The 27,059-nt window shown below is 39.9% G+C and overlaps 1 protein-coding gene across 6 annotated transcripts in view; it reads right to left on the bottom strand.

Moving 5' to 3' along the window:
* The window catches only part of LYN (LYN proto-oncogene, Src family tyrosine kinase), a 110,619-nt gene that overhangs the window by 59,602 nt on the left and 23,958 nt on the right, over positions 1-27,059 (bottom strand). For 3 of the 6 annotated variants that reach the window (XM_006923971.3, XM_015598690.2, XM_025041133.1), the window contains exon 2: positions 713-849. In XM_006923971.3, the coding sequence (XP_006924033.1) occupies positions 713-844 (132 nt within the window). In that variant the 5' untranslated portion in view covers positions 845-849. The remainder of the gene's footprint in view (positions 1-712; positions 850-27,059) is intronic. The other 3 variants (XM_006923972.3, XM_025041134.1, XM_025041135.1) reach the window with 1 other exon arrangement.

Below are 27,059 nucleotides of genomic sequence, written 5' to 3'. Positions count from 1 at the left end.
ATATAGTGAGTGAATAGATGGAAAACATATAAGAGCTGAGATAAAGCGCAGTTAAGGCTGTAATTATCCAAAGCTCTGTTCTTCTTTTCCTTAAAATGTGATAGTAGTTCTTCCTTTGCCAAGCATTCTCAAATGCATTGAATAGCATGTCCATCACTCATATATATTTCTGGTAGATATTTGTTCAAGGTTAGTGGGCAGAATTAGCTGTGTTTTAAAAAATCTCTTAATTACAATGTCATGAAAACTTCAGTATCTGCACTATTATGAGTTAACTGAAAAATGATGAGATGGGATAAAGTATAATGTGCCAAATGACATATTAGCACTATTTTAGCATCTAACTTGAATGCAGAATGTCCTTCTGCTTGCAGACCATTGCACTAATCTCACTATCTGTCCTAAGTGATACAAGCTCAGGTAAATAGACTGTATATCTTTATGTATAAAGAGTGGGTATTTGTACCAGTGAGATGGAAGATGATTTTCTCTACACACAAAAAAGTGCCCAAAGGTCGTTTTATTTTACACTAAGTGACCTTGTTATCCTTCAAATGCTTGCAAGATCTTTAAAGGATTAAGGTACAAAGCATATCAAAAATCCAGGCCCAAGTAACTGATGTGATTTTTTGCATGCACATGTTATAGATTTGGTGTTTAAATCATGCTTTGATCCTGCTGTGGGAATTCTCCCCTGAGACTATCTACTTACTGGCCTTTGCTGTTTATTGGACGTTGGATCTCTCACATAAATAGTTCGGTCAGTATTACGTACTGGTTGCGTCTTCAAATCTACTCCATCGTCATTCAGATTGTCTTTCCTTTTTGATTTTATACATCCCATATTTCCTGTTGGAATATAAAAGCAATGACATTGTTTTACCATTCTAGAACTGGCTTCAAGCCACCAAAATCTCTCCATTCATGAAAAATAAAAGATTATATTTTTATTCCTTATCATAGATAGTTTAACGAACTCAAATGTGGATACTGTTCACAAACTGGTTTGCTTGTATATTCATTCACTTGACAACTATTTATGAAGAATCAATTTTATGTTAGCAAGACATAATCTCTGCTCTAAAGATGCTCATATTTTTGTGGCAAAGATGTGTGAATTAAGTTTATAGTAGTGGAGAGCCAATGATATAGAATGCACCGGGCCTAGGAAAAGGCATCTAACTCAGGCAAAGAGGAAAAGGCGGTAGGCAGGAGGAGCATTCTGAAAGAATGTTCTGTGAGTCAAAACAGAAATGATGTCAGCCAGGTGGCAAAGTCAGTAAAGGAATTCCAGGAAGAAGGAACTTCACATGCAGAGTATTGACCCTGAGATAACATGGCCCCTTTAAGGAACTGGTTCAGTCTCACCCTTCAGGGAAGTAGTTCAAGCAGATCCCTTCTGGGAACTAGGTCTATAATGCAAAACCTTGTAGCCCATCAGTCCCCAACCTTTTTGACACCAGGGACCCATGCTCCTATGAGAATCTAATGCCTGATGATCTGAAGTGGAGCTGAGGCGGTGATGCTAGCACTGGGGAGCAGCACGAATACAGAAGAAGCTTCCACTTGCTTGTCTGCTGCCCACCTCCTGTTGTGCAGTCCAGTTCCTAACAGGCCACGGACAGGTACTGGTCCAAGGCCCAGGGGTTAGGGACCCCTGCTGTAGCCAAAGAGCAGGGAGGGAAGGCCAGGAGTTAGGCTGGAGAGGAAAGAGAGGCACACCTTGGGTGCCATGCTCGGAAATTTATTCATTTGTCTCCTCCCACCTCCAAGATGGATGACACAATGTGAAAGGTGAAGTGAGGGGGCTTGAGGCTTCAAAGGCAAACATGATTAAGAACGAGAATGCACAGAACCCGGCTCCAACTGAATGCGGCCTGAGGCCTGGGAAAGTGATGGTGGTCCTCACCAAGACTGGAAATAAAAGAGGAGACACAGGTATGGAAGAAAAGATGCTTGTAGGAACATCTAAATGACCGAATCCAGTAGGCTCCCTAGTAGGTTACATGAGTGTGGAAACTAGAAGAGCCTGAGACACAAATGATGGTATCAGCAAACCATGACTGTGCATAAAACTTCAGAGGAAAAATCGTAGACAGAAAGGGCCTTCTTCTTGACCAGTGCAGAGTGACATAAACATTCTTCTACCTGCTAAACTTTCTTATCTGTTTATTCAATTGATACTCGGATGCACCACATGAAGGACTCTGGGGACTAAAAAGATGATTTTAAAAACTGCAATCAGACATGAATCTTGCCTTCCAGTATAGCCTCTTGGTTAAATCTATATATTGAAAACAAAATCTGCTGTGAACTCCATCCACTGAAAGTTTCTATAGGGCAAGTAATGGTTCCCAAACCTGAAAGAACACCAGAATCACCTAGACTCAATAGAACAGACTTCCCTGGACTCTTTCCAGGAAATTCTCTGGGGACCCAATGTAGGCAGGGTGCTCCCATGTGATCTGTGTACTTTTGAAACGCTGCCACTTGGACACCACTGCCTAGGACTTTAGAGAAAAGGTGTATGAGTTTACAGTTTGAGGAAGGGGGAGTAATGTGAATTAGGGAGCACTTCTGGGGGGAGGAAATGTTCTAAGAAATCTCAAGAGTCTCCCTCTTAACTGTCACCCACAGGCATCTCTGCCACAGCTCATCTGTGTGTTTTGTCCTGCAGGCTCCCAGTTGGACCTTCAACTTATTTATCGTTTGTTACAGAGGTAGAAGCCTTTCAGTCACACCTCTTTCTGAAACTAGCCAGCTGTAGTTCCCAAAATAAAGGGGAAGCAAGTACTTCTTTGATTCAAAACAGAACACTTTTTTCATATGCTTAAGTTTCTGAAATGAAGATGGGTTTTAAAGTCGATTTGGAAATAAGTGAGATGGGTTTTCGAGTTGATCTGTAAATAAACAGGCGAGTTCTTTTTTCAGCAGTCAACACCCGCCCCCTCCCCCAACCCCCGCGCCCGCAATCAGTGTCTAACGTGATCAGCCACTGAAATGGTGCGGTATAAATGAGGAAATACGGTACGTAATAGAACCGGCCTCCCAGCGCGACCCCAGCGCTCGGCGAGGACCACGGGGAGAAGCTAGGCGGACCGACCCGGGAACCACAGCAGGGCCGGGGCTGCCCCAGCGCTTTCCCCGGGTCGCCTGGCCTCCCTCGCCTCGCCCTCCCCCTCTCCTCGCTTGTCTTCTCTAGCTCTCTTTTCCAGACCTCTACACAAATTTTACCCGTCCCCACCCCCCGGACAGAACTTCACTAATCGCCCAACTGAAAAGGTCGCCGCTCTGCCCACCCCTCATGCTTCATGCTCTTATGTTTCTTATTAATCCCCCTGGGCACCTCCCCAACAGAATGGAAGCCGGTTTCTTCGCGGCAGGATTCCCCGTACCTAGAACAGAGCCTGCTCAGAGCAGGCCCCTCGGACAATGTGTGGAAAGAACCGGCCAAGCAACATTCGGGGCTTCCTACTTGCCCATCCGGGCCCCTCTTGCTAAAGGTGGAAAAGGCAAGGAAATGAACCCGCCCCCCGCACCTGCAAGTTGTTTTAGAAGCAGTAGAGAGACAGAGACCTCTACAACTAAATTCTGGTTTATAGGAAATGCGGAGGTTAAAGAAACAAAACGAAAAATCCATAATGTGCGCTAAAGACAACTAGCCTGGATACTAAAAAATGTACAGGGGGAGGGATGGGACAGAACTATTCCGTATTAAGAGACACTAAAGACACAGTGTGTGAATCTCGACTGGATCCTAGATGAGGAGGAGGACGGGATGACACCGGCTCAGATAACTGGGGAAATGTGAATATGTCTAAATAGAATAGTGGGGACTTGTGTGTATTATAGACATGATAATGGCTTTGTGGCTACACTGAGAATGTCTGTCTTAGGAGATACATGCCAGGTGTGTGGAGACGAAGGCTCAGGGTGTCTAACTTTCAACACTTGGGTCAAAATGAAAAAGAGAAGGGAGCGGGAGGGAGAGGAAGGGAAAATGTGGCACGATGCTAAAGAATTAGTGAATCTAGGTGAGGATATTTTTCCATTTTTTTCCTGCAGATTTGAGATTTTCAACATAAAACGTTGGGGTGGGAAATAAGAGGTATTATAAATAACTTTATGCAGAAAACTTTTTCAAAATGTTAGAAACCCCTTGTGTGTGTGTGTGTGTGTGTGTGTGTGTGCGTGTGCGCGCGCGCGCGCGCGCGCACGCGCACGCAGGTGATGAAATTAGAAAAGTACTTTGTGCCCGTGTTATTTACATGTCATGCCAAGCCCTGCTGGCTTTATTTATTTATAGCGTGGAAAGGTTTTTAACCAGGGACAGGACATGAGATCTCTATTTCCAAGAGAGAACTAGGTAGGAAGCGAGGAGGAGGGGGAAGGGCTGAGGGGTTCCAGGAAAAAGAAGATGGGGATCCCAAGGGCATTGGCCCTGGAAAGGAAGAGGAAGAATGAAAATAAAAGGTAGGTGGGTATGAGAGAGGGTGGTGAGAGTACACAAATTATCATTTATTTATGCTTAATTCATGTGTTCCCCTCCCCGCCATCACCACAGACAACTGAGCACCAACCATATGTTTTGTAGATAAAAACAATTATCTGAGCGGGCCTCTGCTGATCGCCCAGTGACACACCAGGTCTTGCAATTCCTCATGCTGTGGGAAGGTACCAGAAAAGTACAAAATACAATGTAATGCCAACAGAAAGTGGTTACATGTTTGCAAGTGTCATGAGCTACACTTTACAATGATTTACACCTTAGTGTTTTTTAATTAAACATTTGTAATTTTCTGAGCATTTCATTTAATCCTTGAAGAAACCTTATGAGCCAGGAATTATGAATCCTCCTTTACAGAGGAGTAAATAGAGGATTAGAGAGATGAAAAGGCGCACCCTAAGCCACAGTACCAGTGAAGGGTGGCGCTGGGACTCTCACACAGCTTTAGCCAAAGTCTAAGCCTAAAGTCTGTTCTCTTTTGTTTCTCATACGATGGCTATTTGGAAACTTTTAAACGTTTTATCTATTTAACGATGATGCTAAATGAAGAGATTGTTTTTATGGCTTGCTTATTTCTCAAAAGGATCTGAAATGCTTTTACAAAAAAGACAGTAATGAATTTAATAAAATGAAAACAAAACCCAAGCCAAGGAAAAGAGGATAATGCAAATATGTTAAGAGCGGAGGGTACCAGATACACTGTAGCAGATTTCCTGGCAGGAAGAGCCAGAGGGCAGCTGAGTCACTGGCCTTCAGAGCACTTCGAGAAGGGAAGAGGAAGCAGATGGGAAAGTGAGGGCCCTGCAGAAGAAGTCTAAGTTTTCTTACGATGGACATTACATAAAGTGCTGTGGATGAAGTAGTTGGCAAGGCCTTCAATTCTTTTCAACAGTAAATTAAGGCACATTTTATATGTGGAGACTTTGGGTTAATCATAGTAATAGTAACTGAGGGTTCGACATGCAAATGTGACTCTAGGATGTTCATCACAGAAGCTCAACTAGATGGTCTGAAGAGACACAGACGACTGGGCAACCCTTTGCCACGAAGGGACATCCACCAGCAACATATCCAGAAAATGGGAGGCAGGTGACTTTTCTTTCCAAAAATTTTTTTCACGAGAACAAATATCCATTAGGGGGGGCTCGTTCTCATTTAAAGTCTTTAGAATACCAAAATCCTTTTTTTTTTTTAAAAAAAAACAAAAACAAAACCAAAAAACAGACTTGAGGCAAAGACTAATTATGACTCCTTGTTTACCACCCTGCTGTCTCTGGAAAGATCTAATAATGCCTTATCCACCTGCTCAGCGAAGAAGCAACTGTGCACTTGGACCTGCACTTCTGGGGACTTGTTTTTCCTCCAGCTTTATTGGGATATTTGACATATAACATTGTGTAAGTTTAAGGTATTCAATGTGATGTATGTATACATTGCGAACTGTAAGGGTTTAGAACGAATGTGCCTCTCTGGTGTGCTGATTGTTTTGAACTAAAGGTAACTGAGACATTGTGGGAGAAACTTATGCCTCCATTTAACTACCTGGAAAAATTTAAATTAGGGGCCTTGCCCATAAAAAGAGATTATCGGAGATAACCTTTTGACCTGTGTATATGGCAGGAGGAACTACTAATTACTGACAACTGCTCTTACCTTCCTAAGATGACCTTTCTCCTCTCTGACCCCTGGGTACCTTACCTCATCATTAGCTCAGAATGCCATGTATATCTCATGCTAACTTTCAGTCCCTAAACCTCTCTTGTATGTGGCGTTCCCATACGAATGTATGTAATTGAATTTGGTTATCTGTCTCATGTAGATTTAATTATTATACAGCAGAAAGAAACTTAAGGGGCAGAGGAAAGTTTCTTCCTCCCCCATAGGGCTGATTATTACAAAAAAGTTAACGCATTCATCCCTTCACATAGTCATCGGGGTTTTCTTGTTAGTTTTTATGGTGAGAACTTTTAGAAGACTTGTTCTTTAGAGATACTTGCACAAGAGCACAAGGATGTGCATACTAGCGTTATTTATACTATAGACAGAGACGATCCAGATGACTACCAGGAGGGGACAGTACAGTAAATTAGGTCATACAGACAGGTGACGAGAGTGGGATGGGTTAAAAAAAGATTTGTTTAATTCAGACATTCTTGACCACCAATCATGATTCATTGAAAAAATTCTATAGATATCAATTTATATAATCAATAATGTATGTACACACATATATACACATAGATGTACACACATATCCATATATACTGTATATTTAATGTGCATGGAAAAAAGTCTGAAAGAATACCCACCACCATGCTGGCCAGGTTCTAAAGTCCACTTAGACTTTAGATAGAAGTTTTATCTTAAAAATAGAAGTTTTATCTTAAGATAGAAGTTTTATCTTAAAAATTCTCAAGGAAGACACTACAAAATATTTTGGAGCAAAGACTGTGGAGTTGGATGGCTAAATTCAAATCCTGGGTCTATCAATTATTAAATGTGTTATCTTGGGCAAGTTGCCTAACCTCTCTGTGCCTCAGCTTCCTTTTCAATAAAGGAAGTAACTACCTCATTAGGTTAAAGAGTTAAATTAGTTAATACTTGTAAAGTGCTTAGAGGCAGACTTAAGGCAGCACACAGTAAGAGCTATACACATGTTTGTTAAGTACATAAATAAATGCAGTCGAAATGCCGGTTTTTTCCTACAAAATTGGAAGAGAAACAGTCCCATGATGAGAAGCACAAGGATAACCCCCATGTCAACACAAAGAGAGAACAGCACATCTCGCATCTCGGCTTCTGGCTTGTACACAGGCCACTTGTACCAGCTAAGTGGACATTTTCCCTCTCTCTCCTCTCTTTTGGACAAGGTACCTTATATGCCATGTCACTCTGCTATACACTTTTGTATTACACGATGACCTGAATGTAAATGCATACATTACTCTGTAATTAAGGAGGGGGACATTGCTCAATGAAAGAGCTTCCTGAATTTGGATGTAACATACATTTTGAGTAGTATTTTGTTTTTCATCCTAGGTTCCATAAGTTTAAAAGGTATCCCATCATATATATTTCAACCTGAAGTTTCCCATCCCTGTCTGCTATTAAAGGTTTTAAATCACTAATTTCTCATATTATCAGAGATTAAAGAAATAAAAAATAGGATATAGGATGCCACTTCCCCCTATGAAATCTAAACCCATTTTTTAACAATTACATCACATACTCCTAGAGCTTAAAATTTAAGAATTTACCAGAATCTAACCCCTCAGAATTTAAATGTCTTGTTTTTACAAAGTGCTACAAAATAAACTGTGTTGCTACCATGTTTTTTTAAAATTTTTTATTATGACATACATTTCCCAGCCATCAAAAAAAAAAAAAAAAACCTAAAAACTTTTTTTAAAACTTCACTGCAACTTCTCAAACTGCATACTTTAAGTTGCATTGATTTTTCCCAGCAACAAGTGAATTTCTCATCCAAAGGCTCATTGGGGGCTCTGGAATCTTCCCCCGTTACTGACCTTCTCTTGCCTGACCTTGCAATACCAGTGGTCGCTCTCGAGTAACCAGAAATGTCTATAAGGGTAGGAAACAAAGTGGGTGAGGAGAGAAAAGGGAGGAGTATGGAATTGCCTACAGACGAGGAAACCAAAGCCCAGAGATGAACCTGTGCCAGGTAATCAGAGGTCTTAGGGAAAACTAGAACTCGGTCCGTTGGCTTCAGAGCTGCATTCTTTACCCACTCAAGGCCTTGCTGCCTCTCTGTGGTGTGAGCTTCATTGCCAAAAGACCTTTCTGAATTAGGAAGCTCAGAAAGACAAGAGAAAGGAATCCTTGAGGACAGAGAAATGGGTAGTAAGGATCTCAAATAAGTGAGCTGAGCTTCAAAAGTAGGTTGAGTTTGGTTCCAGGGTCATTCATAGGAGGAATTCTTCCCTAAAATAACATCCTCCAGTTCTCATACTTGCGTTCCAGGGCCAGTTGTTAACTCGAGAGATGTACTTTGCTCTCTTCTAAACAGAGACCTTTCAGAAACCCCTGACTGTTTTCCTTCTTACTTCACTTTCAACAATGAAACTTTAGAGACTTTTCAGAGAAGCAAAGTCTACAGAAGAGTTGCGGTGTTTTCTCCAAAGTTCCCATCAAAGAAAAGGGGGTCGGGAAAGTCTGGCTGCGGGTGTCCTCAGGAGGGCAGGGGAGGAGAGAGCGCCTCGACTGAACCCCACAGCTCCCTCGACGCCTAGCTCGAGTAGTTGGCTTTTCTTTTGTCAGTTTTCCTAAATTCCTTTGAAAAAGGTAGAATTGAAAAGGGTATCACTTATATGTGGGATGTAAATGTAAAATCAACATATGAACAGGACAAATTAACAGAGACTCATGGGCATGGACTATAGACTAGTGGTTCCCAGAGGGTGGGGGGGGGCGAGGAGGGAGGTAGACATAGACGGGGTAAAGGGAGTCAGATATATGGTGACAGAAAGAATTCTAACTCTGAGAGGTGAACACACAGTGTAAATATATATATGCCTTACTGTTAAAGTGTACAGTTGAAACATTGGATTTCATTAACCAGTGTCACCATAAAATTAATTCATTCATTATTTTTTAAAAAAGAAAAAAGAAAAGGGTGTAGCCAGGCTCTCTTTACTTAGGCTACTATGATTTTCTCCTTACTTATCTTGGTAATTATTTTCAATTCTTGATATTTTTCCTCTATAAAATCCCCCAGAAAGCCACCACTGTCACGGTAAGCCAGTGGCCCAGGCTCACCTGGCGTCAGAGCCTGGCTTTCTCATCTGACCAGCCTCTAATGAAAGGCCCGCCCTCAGGTTGAAATACCATCTGTAAACAGTGTCTCGGGGCAACGTAACCACGGTCTAAGGTGTTTGGTAAAATCCCTACTCCTAGCTTCTCTCTGGGTTCCGTAACAAGAGCTAGTCCTTGAAGACTTGGGTCACACAGCTGCTCCTATGGTGTGGGCATCGCCTCCAGTCTGTGACTAAGGCTGAGCACCGGGCTCCCCCTAGAAGAAAGGGGTGTGATTTATAAGGAACCCGAAGGAGAAGGAGTACTGGCAAGAGACTGGGACAGAACCTGGGTCCCAGGGGCCTGCCACCCCCATCCACTTTTCCTATTAAAGGTCAACTGGAAAGGAGGGTGGGGGTTACCCAGAGAGTTCCAGGTTCACATCCCGAGACCTGGGGTGGAGGAGGCTCTGCGTCTGAAGGAGGGGCTGCTTCTCTCTTTGCTTCTGGTCCCACACAGGGTAACACACGAAGGCAAAGGGGGTGTCAAGATAAAACAGCCAGAGTTCTGTCTTGAGGCTCCCTTCACTCAGCCTGCTGAAGGTGTTTAGGGCATCCAGAAGCTTCGAGTGTTCCAGTACGGTCCATTCGCTCTCAGGATAGGTATCAGTATGATGTTCCCCCAAATCAACAGTACCCTGCCATATCTCCCCGGGCAAACCAAGAGCAGGAAGAGAATCCGTGGCTTCTTTCTCCCCAAAGGGCACAACAGAAACCTTGTTCCTAACCAGGTGCCATCTTGGAAAGGAGCAGGAGGAGAAACGTGAAGGACTAGGCAATGGAGTCATGATGGAAAAGAGGCCCTTTAAACTGGAAAAATTTTGAACTCTGTTGGCAAATGTGAAACAGTTTTACAACCTGTGTTATTCAGAGAGCTGAAGAGAGACTATTAAAGGATGCAAAGGCTTGCTTTCTCCCTCCCTCCCTCCCTTCCTTCCTTCCTTCCTTCCTTCCTTCCTTCCTTCCTTCTTTCCTTCCTTCCTTCCTCCCTCTCTCCCTCCTTCCCCCTCCTTCTCCTCTTCCCCCTCCTCCACAAACGAATTGCAGTGTATAAATTCTGCAAGCCTGCTTACATGCAAGATATAGTAGGCTCTGGAATTAGTAATGACAGTTTTATAGCTTTGCGATTATACTAAAAACCACTGAATTGTACACTTTAAAAGAGTGAATTTATATATGTGAATGATATCAGTAAAAATTAATTTAAATCTTCTTCCCCCTCCAAAAAAAAAGAGAGAGAGATGCAGTGGGTATGGTTGGTTTCTCTTTTATCAACTTTATTACTCTGTGATCCAAATGAGATACATTTTAATTTACCTTATGTTTACTGATGTCTTTATGTGGTTTGAAACCATTTCTTCATCATACTACAACATAAGCAAGGGCTCAGAAAGACACAAGGGTTATGTAGTTAACTATAGTATAAATGTGTGGCGTAAAAACGTAAAACTAACTTGACCCTGAGATATTCTGAAATAAAAACAACAAATTGACTGTATTTATGGGACCCTTAATAAACATGTACAGTTTTAATCACTGCATTTATTAGAATGAGTCCAGAAAAGAAGCACAAGACAATTAAAGAGGTATATGAGAGTTTCAAAGACCTAGAAGTTTGGATGGAGTCTAGAGCAGAGAAATGAGTAATTTGGCCCTTGCCTGGAAAAGAGCACAGGGAAGGTGAGAGGTGTGGGAAGTTATGCATCAGGAGGCCTGGCTGCCAGTCCTCCTATTATGGACAAAATCACTCCCACCTCTGGACTCACACTTCCTTACCATAAAATGATAAGGAAATCATTTTCTTATCATTGGGCTTGGCATGAAAGAGTCAGTGATACAATCTAACTTGACAATACACATGAAAGCCCTTAAAAATGTATGCACTTCTTAACCCAACATAACTACTAGCAGTAAATTATTTCTAAGAAAATAACTAGGCAGTTACACAAAGCTCTGTATAAAAGTATATTTATTGTGGGACTGTTTGTAATACCATACAATCAGAAATTTACTTGTTTGCCAAATAGGTCACTGCTTAAATTAATGTAGACCAGCTCTCAAAATTCATTTCATCCAAAGCCAGTTCTCTGAGGATTTTCAATTTATAATATATTTACCAAAAAAAAAAGATACAATATGTTTACATGGATTAAAAGTAAAAATTTACAAGGTGATCAAAATGTGTATCTTTTAACTATTTGTGAAATTTATGTAATTTTATATTAGACAAGATGGTGTTAACAGCTTACCTTTACAACAGTTTGTATCAGTTGGAGTGATTTTAATAGCTTCAGGGTATAATAATTCTTATCAAATGAAGTTGTTTAAAAGCTTTTCAAGATTTGTATGATGTTTTTGAAGGAATGTTCTATTTTTAAAAACTAAAGATTATTGAGTCTTCTTAGGACTGTAATAACCTTAGTTACTAGCAACTTACTAGCTTACTATTATTAAAGATAATTATGAGACAATTGAAGAAATATGATCATTTATTGGATATTTGATGATAATAAGGAAATGCTGCTATTTTATGTTTAATAATGGTATTAAATTTATGTTGAAAACATGAGTGTTTATCTTTTAGAGATTAAAATTAAAATATTAAAGGATGTAATTTTAAAATAGTAATTAGTAACTTAAGTGTAATATAAAGTATGGTTGTTTATGTAGTTTCCTAGTTCATTTCTTACTTTACCCATCCTTATGTTTAGGATTTTAAACTAATTTCTAAAAATTCTTCAACCCTAGTGACACGTTTTTGTTATTTTCGAGGCTCAAGTCTTTTGCTTCTTTCTAGAAATTTCTCTTCACATCCTCGTTTCCCTTCCACATGTCAGGATAGTCTGTCCTTTCTTGTCAAATGGTTTTGCAAACAACTATCAAATCAGCACACCATAATTCCTCCTTAGAATCTTGAGTTTTAGCATATTGTATGTGTTGGGAATATTTTGGTCGCTTCAATTTCTTTCTAATGCTTTTAATTTAAACTTAAATTAAAATTTTAATTTTGTAATTGCAGAAACCTCAAGGTTGTTATACATTTGAAGAACTAGCAGGAAAACATTAAAGATGCATAAAGCTGTTTGAAAAAGAGAAGTAATATTCAAGTAGTTAAAAGAAACAAGTCTGGTAAAGTGGAACATTTGATAAATTCACAAAATTGGCTGTCAAGCAATTAGCTTTCAGAAAATTGATCTAGAAATTGATACCTCAACACAAAAGAGTACTATATGTCATTAAAATAAAATGTATATATACACATATATATACACATACACATATACATATATGCACACATATACGTATGTGTATATATATTTCTTGACATAAAAAGATACAATATGTTCACATGGAATAAAACTAAATAAAGTACATATAACATTTTTGTGAGGAGAAAAGATATAAACGTGTAGGAAAAACGTCTAGGAAGAATTATTTTAAAATATAATGTTCATGTACAGGTGATAGGATTACAGGTGTTTCTGGTTTTGCCTTTCCCAATTTTCAAATTTTCCTATCATATGTATATCGAAGTTTGAAGGAACTCAATTCATGTGTTTGGTTTTAAAAACATTTTACATTTTGTATAAATTATTGTATAAATTATATATACATATGTATACATACAAGTACTATACAGTATAGTTTTATTATACATGTGTAACATGTAATATGTACACAAATATATGTGTGTATATGATCTAGTACAAAACTAGAAATCATTTTTGAAAAATTTAAAACAAAACAAGAGAATCCGAATGCATGGCCTAAACTCTCATTATCTGTGGGAATAAAGAACTTGGAGAAGATGCAGGTGGAGCCATCGTCTTAGCTAAGATTTTACAAGGAAATGAAATGGAAATTGACAAACATGAAAATTTTTACCAGGCATAAAGAAAACTACTCAACGTCTAAGAGATGCGGTATATTCTGGAGGAACAGTAAGAGCTGTGCCTGGTAACTTAAGAGGAGACAACCAAGCAGGCCCCCATGTGAACAAAAGAGGCGTGTCCAATTAATAACCTACGAGTCCCCTTCTCTTTGACTCCTAGCAAGGCTGGAAGGTCTAAGGGAAGAGAGTTCGAGGTAGAAGAAATGGGCTATGCAAAAGGCCCATAACTGGAAGGAGGTTTGGGGCAGGAAAGGAGCGGGTATGGCTGGAGTAAAGTGAGAGAGGGCCTGAGCGGAAAGAGAGAAGGCCAGGGCCCTGAATGTCTTATGACAACTGCACAGCTGACAACAAATACACTAGTGATATGGGTGATATTCCCCTGGATCAATGTACAGTAAGAACCTCTCCCACATGGCTGAACCCCATTTGCATAACTCTTAGTTGAGCAATTTCACGCAGAGGAAGATAACAGGGGATTGCTGAAACTGTGGGGTTTTTGGTTTTGTTTCGCTTAACAATAAAAAGGAACACTATGAAAACAAGATGAGCTCATGGAAACTTATGTATCATAGGGTAATGTGTCATTTAAAGGACCAGAGAGGAAATTAAAAGCTGAGTTTGAATTATGTACATAGAACCAAGAAGTGTATTAAACACTAACTTTGTTTCTAGCCTCGGATTTTTATGATCAAAGATCCAGCCACCTGTATTGAGAAATATACATAATTATATTTTGATACCCCACTTTCGGAGTTAAGTCAGCTTTACATGAATGCATGTAACATAATAGAAACCATTATAAAATCAGTAAAAAGTGAAACCAAGCTAAAAGAAACCGACCATTATAGCACACCATAAGTTTCTGCTCAATTGTTAGATGTGGACTGCAAATCTATAAAAGTCTAGGTTATCTAGGGGCTAAGCAAAGAACGAAAGCTGCCCATGGCTATAAATAAACCTGCTTCTCTGCAACAGGGGTTTCTCAACCTCAGCACCACTGACACTTTGAATCAAAAAATTATTGCTGTGTGGGGCTGTCCTGTGCATTGTGGGGTAGCTGGCAGCATCCTTGGCCTCTGTCCACTAGATGCCAGTAGCATCCCTCGCCTCCTTCTCGTCACCAATTGTGACAACCAAAAATGTCTCTGGACATTGTGAAATGTCCTCTGATGAAAGCTGCATGGCAGGAACTCTGATGTTTTAATTACTGGTAATGATCATAAGTATTAATACTTTGTGTTACAGATTGTGGCCAAACAATATGCTTTGTTAATCATCATTGAAAGATAGGTTTAATATCCCATTATAAAACTTAAAGGGCATAGGCAGAAATCTCATCCAATAAATGTATGCCACTCTGCCTGTACACACAGACACAGGGACACACACACACAGACCTGCTATCTGTTGGAATACACCCAGAAACTTTTTGTGAGAAAATCATCACCCTGACTGTATATTTAAATATAAACTAGTCTCATGAGATAAAGCTAGAAAAACTAGTAAGAGTGATCTCTTCTACATACTTCCCCTTATTTGGAAACTAAGACTCTAAGAAGTCAAACCAGGATTAAGTTACTAATAGATTTTATTTTTACCGAAGGTAATAAAAACCAAACAAACCACAACAAAAAAAGGACTCATTTAAAAGTATATTGTGAACAAAATAGAGAGCTCAGAAACAGACCCACAAAAATATAGTCAACTGGTCTTTGACAAAGGAGCATAGGCAATTCAATGGAAAAAAAGGTCTTTTCAACAAATGGAACTGGAAAAACTGGACATCACCATGCAAATCATCATTATCATCATCATCATCATCATCATCACCACCACCATCATCATCATCTAGACCCAGATCTTATATCTTTTACAAAAATCAACTCAAAATGGATAACTGAACTAAATATAAAATGCAAAGCTATAAAACTCTTAGAAGATAAGATAGGAGAAAATTCAGATGACCTTGGGTTTGGCAATGACTTTTTAGATACAATACTGAAAGCACGATCCATGAAAGAAAAATTGGTAAGCTGGATTTCATTAAAATTAAATACTTCTGCTCTGAGAAAGGCACTGTTAAGAAAATGAAAAGACAAGCCACAGACTGGGAGAAAAATTTTTCAAAACACAAATAAAGGACTGGTATCCAAAGTATACAAAGAACTTTTAAAAATCAATAACAAATAACCCAATTAAAAAATGAGCAAAGATCTGGACACCTCACCAAAGAAGACATACAAATGGCAGATAAGCATGTGAAAAGATGCTCCACATCATATGTCATGAGAGAATTGCAAATTAAAATGAGCTATACCACCACATACCTATTAGAATGGCAAAAATCCAAAACACTGACAACACCAAATGCTGGTGAGGATGTGGAGCAACAGGAACTTGTTGGGAGAATGTAAAATGGTACAGCTGCTTTGAAAGACAGCTAGGCAGTTTCTTACAAAAGTAAACATACTCTTAACATGTAATTTGTACTCCTTGGTATTTACCCAAATGAATTAAAAACTTAAGTTCATACAAAACCTGAATATAGGTATTTATAGCAGCTTTATTCATAACTGCCAAAACTTGGAAGCAACCAACAAGTCTTTCAGTAAGTGAACGGATAAATAAACTGCAGTACATCCAGACAATGGAATGTTATTCTGCACTAACAAGAAATGAGTTATCAAACCACAGAAGGACATAGAGGAACCTTAAATGCATACTGGCAAGTAAAAGAAGCCCATCTGAAAAGGCTACATACTATATAATTCTACAATATGACATTCTGGAAAAGGCATCAGGTTGGAGACAGGAAAAAGTGGTTGTCAGGAGTTCAAGAGGAGAGAGGAAGGCAGGGATGAACAGGTGGAGCACAGGGGATTTTTAGGGCAGTGAGTTATTCTGTATGATACTGTAATGGTGGATACATGTCACTATACATTTGTCAAAACTGCACAATGTACAACACAAAAAGTGAATCCTAATGAAAACTCTGAACTTTAGTTAATAATTAGTGTATCAATATTGGCTCGTCAATTGTAACACATGTACCACACTAATAATGCAAAATGTTAGTAATTAGGGGGAAAGTTAAATGGGGGTGGTGAGTGCTATATGGGAAACCCTCTGTACTTTCCACTCAACTTTTCTGTAAACCTAACACTGTTATTAAAAAATAAAGTATATTAATTTTTTTAAGTGGATTGTGACAGAATAGTCCACATACTTTTGAGTCGATATTTCAGAAAACAGATCCTCAATTCGGAAAATACTATTGCCTTAAAATATTTCTGCTGAGAAAAGCTGCACACATCCAATCAATATGCTCCTTCTTAACATTCAATATTCTTTATCAAGGTTGGGCTCTTGCCTGCTCTGACTTAATAATTATGAAGCAAAATACAATAGAATTTCATTAAATCTTCTTGGTCTAATTCCCAAACTTCTACAATTTTAGCTTGAGAAAATAACCGGTAAGAGCCAAGCCATCTATTAATGCTTAATAATAAAGTTATTATTCCTAACGGTATGCCTGTAGCCACTTATGATAAATGCAAGGTACCATTAAATCAAGGTAAAAAATGGCAGGGCAAAGTACATTTGATAATGCAACCCTGAAGTTAAACATAAATATTTGCATAGGGAACAGGATTTTATCAGCAATTAATAATCCTGCAGAACTAACCAGTCTGAATCAATAGTTCCTTAAGTCAGTTAGCAAAAATAGGATGGTAGCAGGTACATAAACTGTATGGTGCCACCCAAGGGACTACTGCAGAGCTGTTGAACTTGAGGATAAGAAAATGGTTGGATCTGGTGAATAAAACTGGGTTAGGAGAGCTAGCAAGGTAGGGCACGAGTCTGCTGTTTCATGTTAAAGCTTTTAGTTGTTTTGGTTTTTAAATTATGTGTAACACCCTGAAAGTGATAAGAATCAATATTTTGAGGTTGTCTAAAAGAACTATAAAAGTAAAAAAGTTTACAATGTAATTTTTTTTTTTAAAAAAAAAGCAAGATGAAAGCTTTATATACATTATGATTACATTTGTAGAAAGTTTGGAAAGAAATATTAAAAGCAAATTAGATCAAAATTAAAATAAAAACACTTGTATGCTTCTAAGGTGAGTCAGTTTTTATTTTTCTCCTCTATTGCCAAAATACCTACCATAAGCTACCACGTTTTACTTTTACAAAATACAGTTGTAAAATTAAAAACCAAACACAACGTGCGACCTATTTATACCAGTCACTGCCACCCAGAGTGGCCTCTTTGTCATTCCCATTAACTGGGAGACAAGCAACACCTGGAGTTGATATTTCTGTCCTTCTGTGATGCCTCTAAGTTATAACCAGTCTCAGTCTCCTCAGACATGAATGGGGTAATAACAGCGCTCATCTCCATGGGGTGGTAGTGGGGTTTAAATGCATTCGAGGGACGTACAGCATAGCAAGTCCTTCTTCCCCACTGCCTGGCACCCACACGAGCTTGTGGTAAAGTAAGATGGTTAAAAGCCAGGCAATGATTCTAACCTGGAAAACCAGAGGTCACAGGGCCAAGATTTTAAATGCAAAAGCCTTAAGGTAGAATGAGAACTGGAGACCATTCTTTGGACTAAGATTGAAGATAAAACAGTGACTTACCAAGTTAGTGTAAGATGCAAAAAATGGACTGGAGAGAGTCAATTTAAACTTACTCCAGGAGTTTAAACAAAAAAATGAGAAAATTGGAGGACATGACTGTGTCCAAAGTTTCTTAAAATGGGTATGGCCAAGATTAAGGAGAAGAAACAGAGATGGTAGCGAACAGGCCTGCACAATAATTCCCAAACTGTGGGCCAAGGGACCCAAGGCACCACAGCAAACTCACAGGGGTGTTTGAGGATATTTCCAAATTTCAAGGGAAACACAATGAATCTATCAGACACTATGAGAACTACCAACTCGAGGTAGTTCAGCTTTAACATTACGTCATGCGGTATTCCTTTCAACAACCTCATACATGTACGAAACCAAATTTTCTATAGTCACTGTGATAAAAAGCAAGTATCATATGAAGATAAATATGGAACAGAAAGTGAGGACGGTGGTATCCAAATATGATTCTAAGAACTGAGAAGTTGTGTGGCACAGGTATACACATCACATTAGTGCCCAGTCATGGTCATTTAAGAATAACACGTAACTATTTTGCTTTCAATGTATGTGCGTTATCTTTTCAAATGGTGCTAAGTTGTTATGACAAATAGGTATTTTAAGTTGTTCGAACCTAACTACCTAGTGAATGGAACTCTTTGACGTTTCTTCTGCTCTAGGATTGGCATGAAAAAATTACTGAGCTACTCGAGGTGCTGTGAATTAAGAATGTTTGGGAACCTGTGAGCCCATAATTTTAAAAAGTGAGCAAAAACCGACAGCCAGTTAGGACAGAGCAAGTGCGTGCTAGCAGCTTGAGCAGTGAGGCAGAAAGACAGCAAAGGGTGGAGTCGCCGCCCAGGTGCACGCTGGGGGATGAGGTGGGGGGAGGGACGAGAAACGAGGTTGCCTGGCACTGGGAACCCACTATCTTTACATTTCATTTTGCCTATACTGCCGTAAGGAGAAACCACTGGTTCTGGCAAGTACTAACATTGTAAAGAATGTCCAATTACTTTCAGAAAATTTTAAATCACTTAAGCAGCATGACAGATATTCTGTTGAATTTCCATTTTTTTTTTTTTTTTTAGTGAAAATTTCTCATTTTTCTCACCATCCTAGTTAATTCAAGGTCAAAACCACTATCATCTTTGTGACCTCCATATCGCAATTCATTGGAATCAACTCCATCACACCCTGTCAGTCTTACAGCTCTTGGTTTCTAGTCTTACGAAAAGGCATGGACCAGATAAACAGTGTATTCTGATGCAGTTTTTTTTTTCCCCCTGAATAAGTTTTCTTTCTTTACTAAACCCTACATGGTATTAATTACTAAAAAGTCCATTTTAGATATAACTATTCTGATTGTAGCTGCCTCCTATGCCTCCTCACTGATCCCTATAGCATCAATCAGTCCTTCCCCGACTCATTGCTCAACTTCATGAATTATATTTTCATCACGTCACTTTATATTCAAAATTATTCAAAGATTGACTTCTATTATTTACCTGATTAAATAAGTTAATGCCTATACAAAGAACCGAGCTTTAAAACCGTATGGTCCATTCATTCATCCTTTCTGCTTTTTTCTCTATAAGTTCCTTCACAGCATTATTATAAAAATTTAGATTTCAGGAGATTACAAGACCTGTTTCCTCATCTGTCCATCTCTCCTCACATGAATGGAGGCCCAGTGAGAGCAGAGATTTTTGTCAGTTCTGTACACTGTTGCAGTGCCAGCACAGAGAGTGGTGCTTGGCACTTATACAGGCTCTATAAATATTTGTTTGTTGAATAGATTGCCCAGTAGAATAAATGCTCCATAAATCTTAGATATTATTATTATTACTATTATTCAATCATCTCTATTGCTACCAATACCACTGCTCTTGTCAATAGGATAAAATCTCAAATATTCAACTTGCCCCTCATAGCCCCTCACAGCCTGGTTCCAATGCACCTTGCCATTGCCTGTGTTACTCCAGACAGCTTCTGTTGTTATAGCTAGTCGTTCCTTCACAGCATTATTATAAAAATTTAGATTTCAGGAGATTACAAGACCTGTTTCCTCATCTGTCCATCTCTCCTCACATGAATGGAGGCCCAGTGAGAGCAGAGATTTTTGTCAGTTCTGTACACTGTTGCAGTGCCAGCACAGAGAGTGGTGCTTGGCACTTATACAGGCTCTATAAATATTTGTTTGTTGAATAGATTGCCCAGTAGAATAAATGCTCCATAAATCTTAGATATTATTATTATTATTATTATTATTCAATCATCTCTATTGCTACCAATACCACTGCTCTTGTCAATAGGATAAAATCTCAAATATTCAACTTGCCCCTCATAGCCCCTCACAGCCTGGTTCCAATGCACCTTGCCATTGCCTGTGTTACTCCAGACAGCTTCTGTTGTTAGGTAGCTAGTCGGACATGGGTGACGGGAGAACACAGGAATAGAGCCCAGCCTAGAGACCGCCCAGAGAACACCCTATTGGTAGTTAGAGAATCTCTCCTGCATCCCAGAGACAAAGGAGAGGAGGGCCATAACCTATATATAGCTGGTTTAATACGGCCACAGACGGGTGTGCAGAAGGTACTACCTTAACCTGCCCACAGCCTCAGCCTCATTATACCATCATAATACCATGTTTCTACCCGGAAGTTCATGAATCAAATTATAACAGACTGAATTCTGGGTAAGCGTATGCTACAGGCCAAGAGTTATGTAGCAGCCAAGTGTCAATCAAAATGACCTCACGTGCTAATCACCTAGGAACGTCTTTGTAACCACCCATCATGGCCCAAATATAAGACAGACTTTCCCACTTCTTGGGGGTTACAGCCCTCTTCGCTAAAACCCCTTTCTGCCCTTGCAGCACACTCTGTTTTTCTAAAATATATTTTTAATAAATCTTTTCTAAATCTCACTAACCTGTGATTCTTAGCTGAGTCAGTGGAGAAGAACTGAGGAAAAAAGCTACACATCTGCATCGTTATGCCCCCACCATGCCGCTGAGGTGATACCGAAGTTCAAATCGCCCCCAATGATAACACTGTCATAAACAGATAGCTGTATTTATCGACATGGCAGCATCATTCTCCCTTTGTGTCTTGCCTCTTCCCCACTTAGGCAAATCTTACCTAACCTCCATAGCCTAACTCACACCCGGTCTTGCCTGGTCCCCTCCAGCCTACATCCTTCTCCCCCTCTGCTTTCTTCTCCCTACAGTCGATTTGGAACTTAGCCACAAGCCCCAGCCCTTCTCTCACAGTACTGTTTCATGTCATTAAGTAACTTTTGAATTGTCTGTCGATGTGACTGGAAACTCCTGGAGGGCAGGCACTGGCTATTCTGCCTCCTTGTAGACCACCCTGCTTCCATGCCAAAACATAAAAGCAACCACCACCCAGTTACCAGGTCAGCAATAAAACACCATTTGTTGAATTAAAGTTGAACCTAGAAATCTCATGGACTATAGTTTGCAGCCAGAAGCCATTCTATAAGTAGAACCCATTGTTTTAATAGCCACAATCTATTTGGCTTATAATAGATGATCAGTAAATGTTAGTTCCCAAAATTGTTTTAGTTTCAGACATATCTAGACCATGACAAAAATCAAATGCCCCCGTTAACTGAGAATTTGTGATCGTTCAAAGAATTTGGGCTGAACATCACTATTTTAAAAAATAATTTTCCCAAAATGAAGTAGCAAAAGACTTCAGGATGAGGAAATTTGGCTCCGATTTGTTTCTTCCATTTATTAATAGCCATATAAACATCAGCCAGTTATTTCATTTTACTCATCTGTTGAATGTAGATAATACTCCTCCTTCAAGGGTTACTGTGGGGATTAAATGAAATAGCATGTGTTAAATACTTCACCCAAAACAAGTGAACAATGTCTTACTTCCTGTTTTCCATCCCTGTCCCCCAAAACAAGGGGAGCCAGATTATAGTGACATTATCCTACTTAAGTGAAGAAAGGCTCACGCGACCTTGTGCACAAACAAAATTTTTAAATAAAAATCGCTAAGGAATCTTTATGAGTATTGATTTCACAAACAACTAAAGCACCTCAGAGAATTTCTAATGAACACACATCTCTGCCTCAATTCCGGCCCTCCTTTGGCTTTACTGAAATTTAAGTAGCCCGGATTTCAGACATTTCCCCCACTCATACTAGGCTCCCCTAAATTAATCTGCTAAACCATTTCACCGTATTTACAGCCCACACTCACATATTTGGCAGAAAAATGAATTCTGTATTTGTGGATATTTCTTCTTCAATTGGCTTTGACTTTTTTCTCTGATTGTGTCACCCAGTGAGTGAAAAAATGAAGAATTCTATTTTTCAGTCTCAAGAGGTTTTAGATTGAAGGACAAAGGAGGCCGAGGAGTAAAGAGTGGGGGACACGACACAGTTCCCCAGGCCTTTTCTCTTCCCAGGTGTACACAGAACTATAAAGCTGCCTCTAACCAGCTTCTTCGCCTTCAGAGCCATGTTCCAAGCCTTACACCTCAGCCAGTGCGCTTTCAGTTACTTGTGCGAACTGGCGCATTCTCTCTCCCCATTAGCCCTTTGCCTCTTGGATGCCTCCCCAGGCCAACTCACACTGACAGGAAGGGATTCAGGACAGGCAGATTAGGGTTTTCAAGCAGCCCAGGAGGAGGAAGTTATTTGTTCCCACGGGCCTGGGTTTTTCTTTTTGTGGGTGTGTTTTCTCTTTCTGAAACCAGGAAGCTAAATTTGCCTAATGGTTAAACCCAAAAGGATTAGATTCTTTCTTCAAGAACCCACAGAGGCCTGTCGTCCATCCCTCCCCGTTAAAAGCAATTTGTTCACAAATCACCCTGACAGAGGCGGAGCTTTCTGGTCTCCTCCGTGGAGCCTATTCCATTCTATTATTTGTATGAAAAGTGCTTTATTAACAGATCACTCAGATTTATGTTTCTCATTCTTCTCACCAAAACTCTAAAAGTGCAAACAATAAATTATATCTCAATTTCCTAAAAAGACAAAAATCAAATTTCATTCTCCCCTCCTCTATTTCTTTCTTCTGTCTTAAGTAAACTGCTTTGAGGTTCAGTCTCTCACACACATCTTCACATTTCTGTTAATTAGCCATGAACACCCAGCAAATTCTACTTTTCTTGCCATAACTGAGATCCTCTTTCCTGTTATCATTTTTGCTAAAATTGTGTTCTCTCTTGGTAACATATCCCAACATTCAACAGTCCTTCTTGTCAGGGATGACTCGCCAATGTCATCTGGTACCATTAAAATCACTTCCCCTCATTTTAACCTCCAGACTGTGGGGGATTCTCACCACAGCCCCTGCATGGCCCACGAGGGAACCTGTGATTGTTGCTCAGAACACGGCACACTCAGCCCAATAGTTGTGTTGACTTTGAATCCCGAGCTACTGGTCAACCTTGGGAAGTCACTTAGTCCCTCTGTCTCAGTCAACTCGTTTAGAAAATGAGGATATTGCCACTACCCCACAGGGCCACTAGAAGAGCCACCACATCCACAGTATGGAGCAAACACTCAATCTGGGAGGGCTCTTGTCAAGATCACGTCAGTGTCCTTAGCTACAAATGCCTTACGATTCCTTAATGCTTTTAGATTTGTCATTCTTAATTCTTTCAAATCTATTTCCAGCTGTACTGGTTCTAGCAGTACGTTCTACTTTTGTTCTGGCAATTTACGAGGCCATGATTCTTAACCGTGGCTGCGTATTAGAACAACCTGGGTTTTTTTTTTTTTTAAGAAAAATACATGTATTTCAGCTCTACCCCAGACCGGTTAAATCACGGTTTCTGGGGGTTAGGTCTGGGCACAAGTATTTTTTAATCCCCACGGGTAAACGAATAGAAAACGTTTAAGTGTTAAGTGCAATGTTAAGTGCAATGAAGAAAAAGCAGGGTAACGGGAGAGGGAGGGGTGGGAGGGGTGGGGGGGTGGTCAGCAAGGCCTGCATGAGCAGATCACGCTCAAGGTGAGGTCGCAGACGCGCATGGGATCGGAGACAGAGCGGCGAGTGGGCTGAGCTGAGCCGGCATCGGCGGCAGGAGACCTGTGAGCTGCTGCTGTCCCCAGCACACTCAGGCTCCTTCCCACTGCAGTTTTGCTTGCTCGGCTCTTCCTTCAATTCTGGGCAAGTTTGTGCAATATCTCAGCTTTCTTTCAATAATTCTCCATTTTCGCTTAAGCTAGCCAGAAGTGGTTCCTATTGAAATCCAGATAACTACTAATACAACGGGTAATTTAGTTTAAATTAGTCTTATTTACATAGTCATGTCTGACAAGTGGAACTTCAGAAAATTTGGAGGAATCTATTACAACCTACCACTGACTATCCCAAATATATCCCTTAGCTTTTTCTGGGCCTATGTATTTTCCTCACTTGTAAAACAACTGGGTCGAACAAAATATCTGTCTCTTCCAGCTCAAATTCTATGCATCTGTGAATCTGTGACTACGTCACTTGTTGAATGGATTAAAAGAGAGACCCTGGAGGTGTGTTCCTACATCTGTAAGGCATGGCCTCTCCTCGAGGAGCGAGCACATTATGTCCTCGTGCTAATAGAAGATAACTACCCAGAGTGTGCATATTTAGGGAACTCTTTCTTTCCTTCTGTCTTTAGCTTCTATTTCCAGCTCATTAGCACCAGCTTCCCCTTCCTCACTCCCTCAACTTCAAGTTCCACAAAATATTATTAGCGTATCAGTATATAAAAACTTTTTAAAAAGAGTTTCAAAATCATAACTCTCCCTGACCTCAGTCATACTCCGAATTAACAGAAACCTGATTTTTTATTTTTCTGTCTGATGCCACACGCACACGCACTGTCTGAGGCAGCATTTAATTATTCTGCACAGTCTAAAGAGCAGTGTTAGCATTCCCACCTTTCTAGAATTGAACGCAGCCAGCTGGAGGGCAGTCTGTGCTCTTCTCTTGGGAGCAGGGACACTGTGACATTCGTACATGATGAGGGATTTATATCTTCCTTAACATCTGGTGCTCGAGAATCATCATGAAACACAGGACAGCCATCTAGAACAACTGTTCCAGTGTGACAGTCTACACAGCCTGCCTGCAGATATAAATACGTGTCTCCACTGCACTGTCGTCTACATTTTGTACACACCCTTCCAGAGTGGTGTCAGGTTTGGCAATCAGGCACAAGTCTTTTGAAGTCATCCGAAAGATTCTGACAAAGTCTAGAAAAAGTAGAAGGTTCAGCCTCAGAAGCACTATTTTTAAATAAGAAAATAGGACTCTTTAATCACCTACAATGAGAAACGCAACCTCATAAGTTCTAGTTTACTGATAGCGAAAGCACATTAATATTGAACACATCCAATATTTCTCTCCAGTATTCCCTTTCTCCCTGCAAAAAGCAAAATAAATGTTTCTTTAAAACCAGTACTTCTTTAACCAATTATCAACTTGATAATTTTTTTTCTGAAGCCTTAGTCAACAAATGGGACTAACACAAGAAATAATTTACCGTAAAGTGGAATTACCAAATTGACTTACTCAAAGTTCTGTATTTTCTCAAATCTAAGATACACTGATTTTTATGCCATTATCTCATATACTGTGAAAAAAAGGGAAAAGAATAGCTACACTTTGAAATATTAAGATGACATTAACTGTGATTGCAGAGGTATTAAAATGTAAAAACGCGCATGTCTTAGAGCTTGTGAAGTACAGTAAGCATATGCTTGTCGAATATCCATTCTTTTACTTTAGAAATCATATTCTCTGTTGTTTTATCCTTGTCATTTTATTTGGCAGTGCTGCCTCATGTTCTTTTTAAGTAGGGAGAATTTAATTATGATTAAAGTAAGTTTTAATGGACTTGGGTAAGAAGCAGATCTATCTTTTTTCCCCATTTAATGGTGAAAGTGAGTAGTATTTGAAAAGCCTGGTGCATAACTTATGTAGGGTGATTGTACTATCATCGTCTCTAATCCATGCTGAGTTTGCTTAACGATTCAAGCATAGCCCTGATAGCAGCTGATAAAAAGTAACACCTATTTAATACTACTTAACATGGATTGTTTCATTTAATCCTTTAGATATTATTATTATCCCTTTTAACAGATGACAAAGTTGAGGCCGAGGGAGGTAAAGCAACTTTTCAGAGGTGTCAGAGGCAGTAAATGATGGAGCCAGCATTGGGATGTATGTGTGTACGCTCTTAGGTAAGCACCGTTTGCTGGTCAGGGGGTACTTCAGGAAAAGAAAAACAAGAGCCTACACTTCAGACTTGACAGCGAAAGTAAGAATGGCCGTCCACCACTGTCCATCCCATGATGGCTCCACATTGTGAGTGGGACGTGACCTGGCCTGCAGATGCCGACAGGTAGAGGGTTCCTTAGTGGGTGGGGTGAGCTGTTGGAACAAAGAAACAGGAGCACAGGGGTGAGGCTGGAGGAAGGTTGCAGGACCAAGGAGTGATTCCAGAATACACTGGCGAAAGCTGAGGGCAGAAAGGGGCAGGTACGAACATCTGTGTAGGAAGTGTTATAAGTCCCCTCTCGATGCTTTACAGAAGAATGCAAAATCAAATTTTTTGAGCTGGAGAAGATTGAAGAAGTCATCTAGACCAGCAACCTCAGCATCTTCTGGGAACTGGTTAGAAATGCAAATTCTTAGGCCCCACCCGACTTGCGGAATCAGACTCTCTTCCTGTGGAGCCAGCAGTTCTGGGTTTCAGAAAACTCTCAGGAGATTCTTATGCCTGTGAATGTCCCAGAACCATGGATTAACTAGTCCAACCTTCTTATTTCACAGACAAGACAGTAATGCTCAAGGTCCAGCAACGTGGATTGTGACAAAGTGAAAAAACAGAATCCCAGACTTCAAGATCTTAGTCCAGAACCTCATATACTTCAGGGTTTGGTTCTTATTTCACGGCAGTATCAATTTTCAAAGAATATGGATTTAATAAGCTATATTTAAACAAACTAAGTTAATGTGATTAAGCTTGGGCATCAGAGGCTTGAGGATATCCGGAATTACGGTGCGTGAGTTCATGAAAGGTCCGGCGAAGAACAGTAAGAGTTGCAACATGGAAAGCAGGCGGCACCCAATTCTGGAACGCCAGAAAGATTAGACGACTGCAACACAGAGAGACAGAAACCGAAATAAGAAGACACATTTTCAAAGAGGAGCAGAGATAAGGGATTGGTTAGGAAAGA

The sequence above is a fragment of the Pteropus alecto genome, unplaced genomic scaffold (genome assembly GCF_000325575.1).
Source record: "Pteropus alecto unplaced genomic scaffold, ASM32557v1 scaffold87, whole genome shotgun sequence".
In the NCBI taxonomy this organism is placed as follows: Eukaryota; Metazoa; Chordata; class Mammalia; order Chiroptera; family Pteropodidae; genus Pteropus; species Pteropus alecto.
The sequence above is the reverse complement of the archived record's forward strand: the minus strand, read 5'-3'. Positions and strand labels throughout refer to the sequence as shown.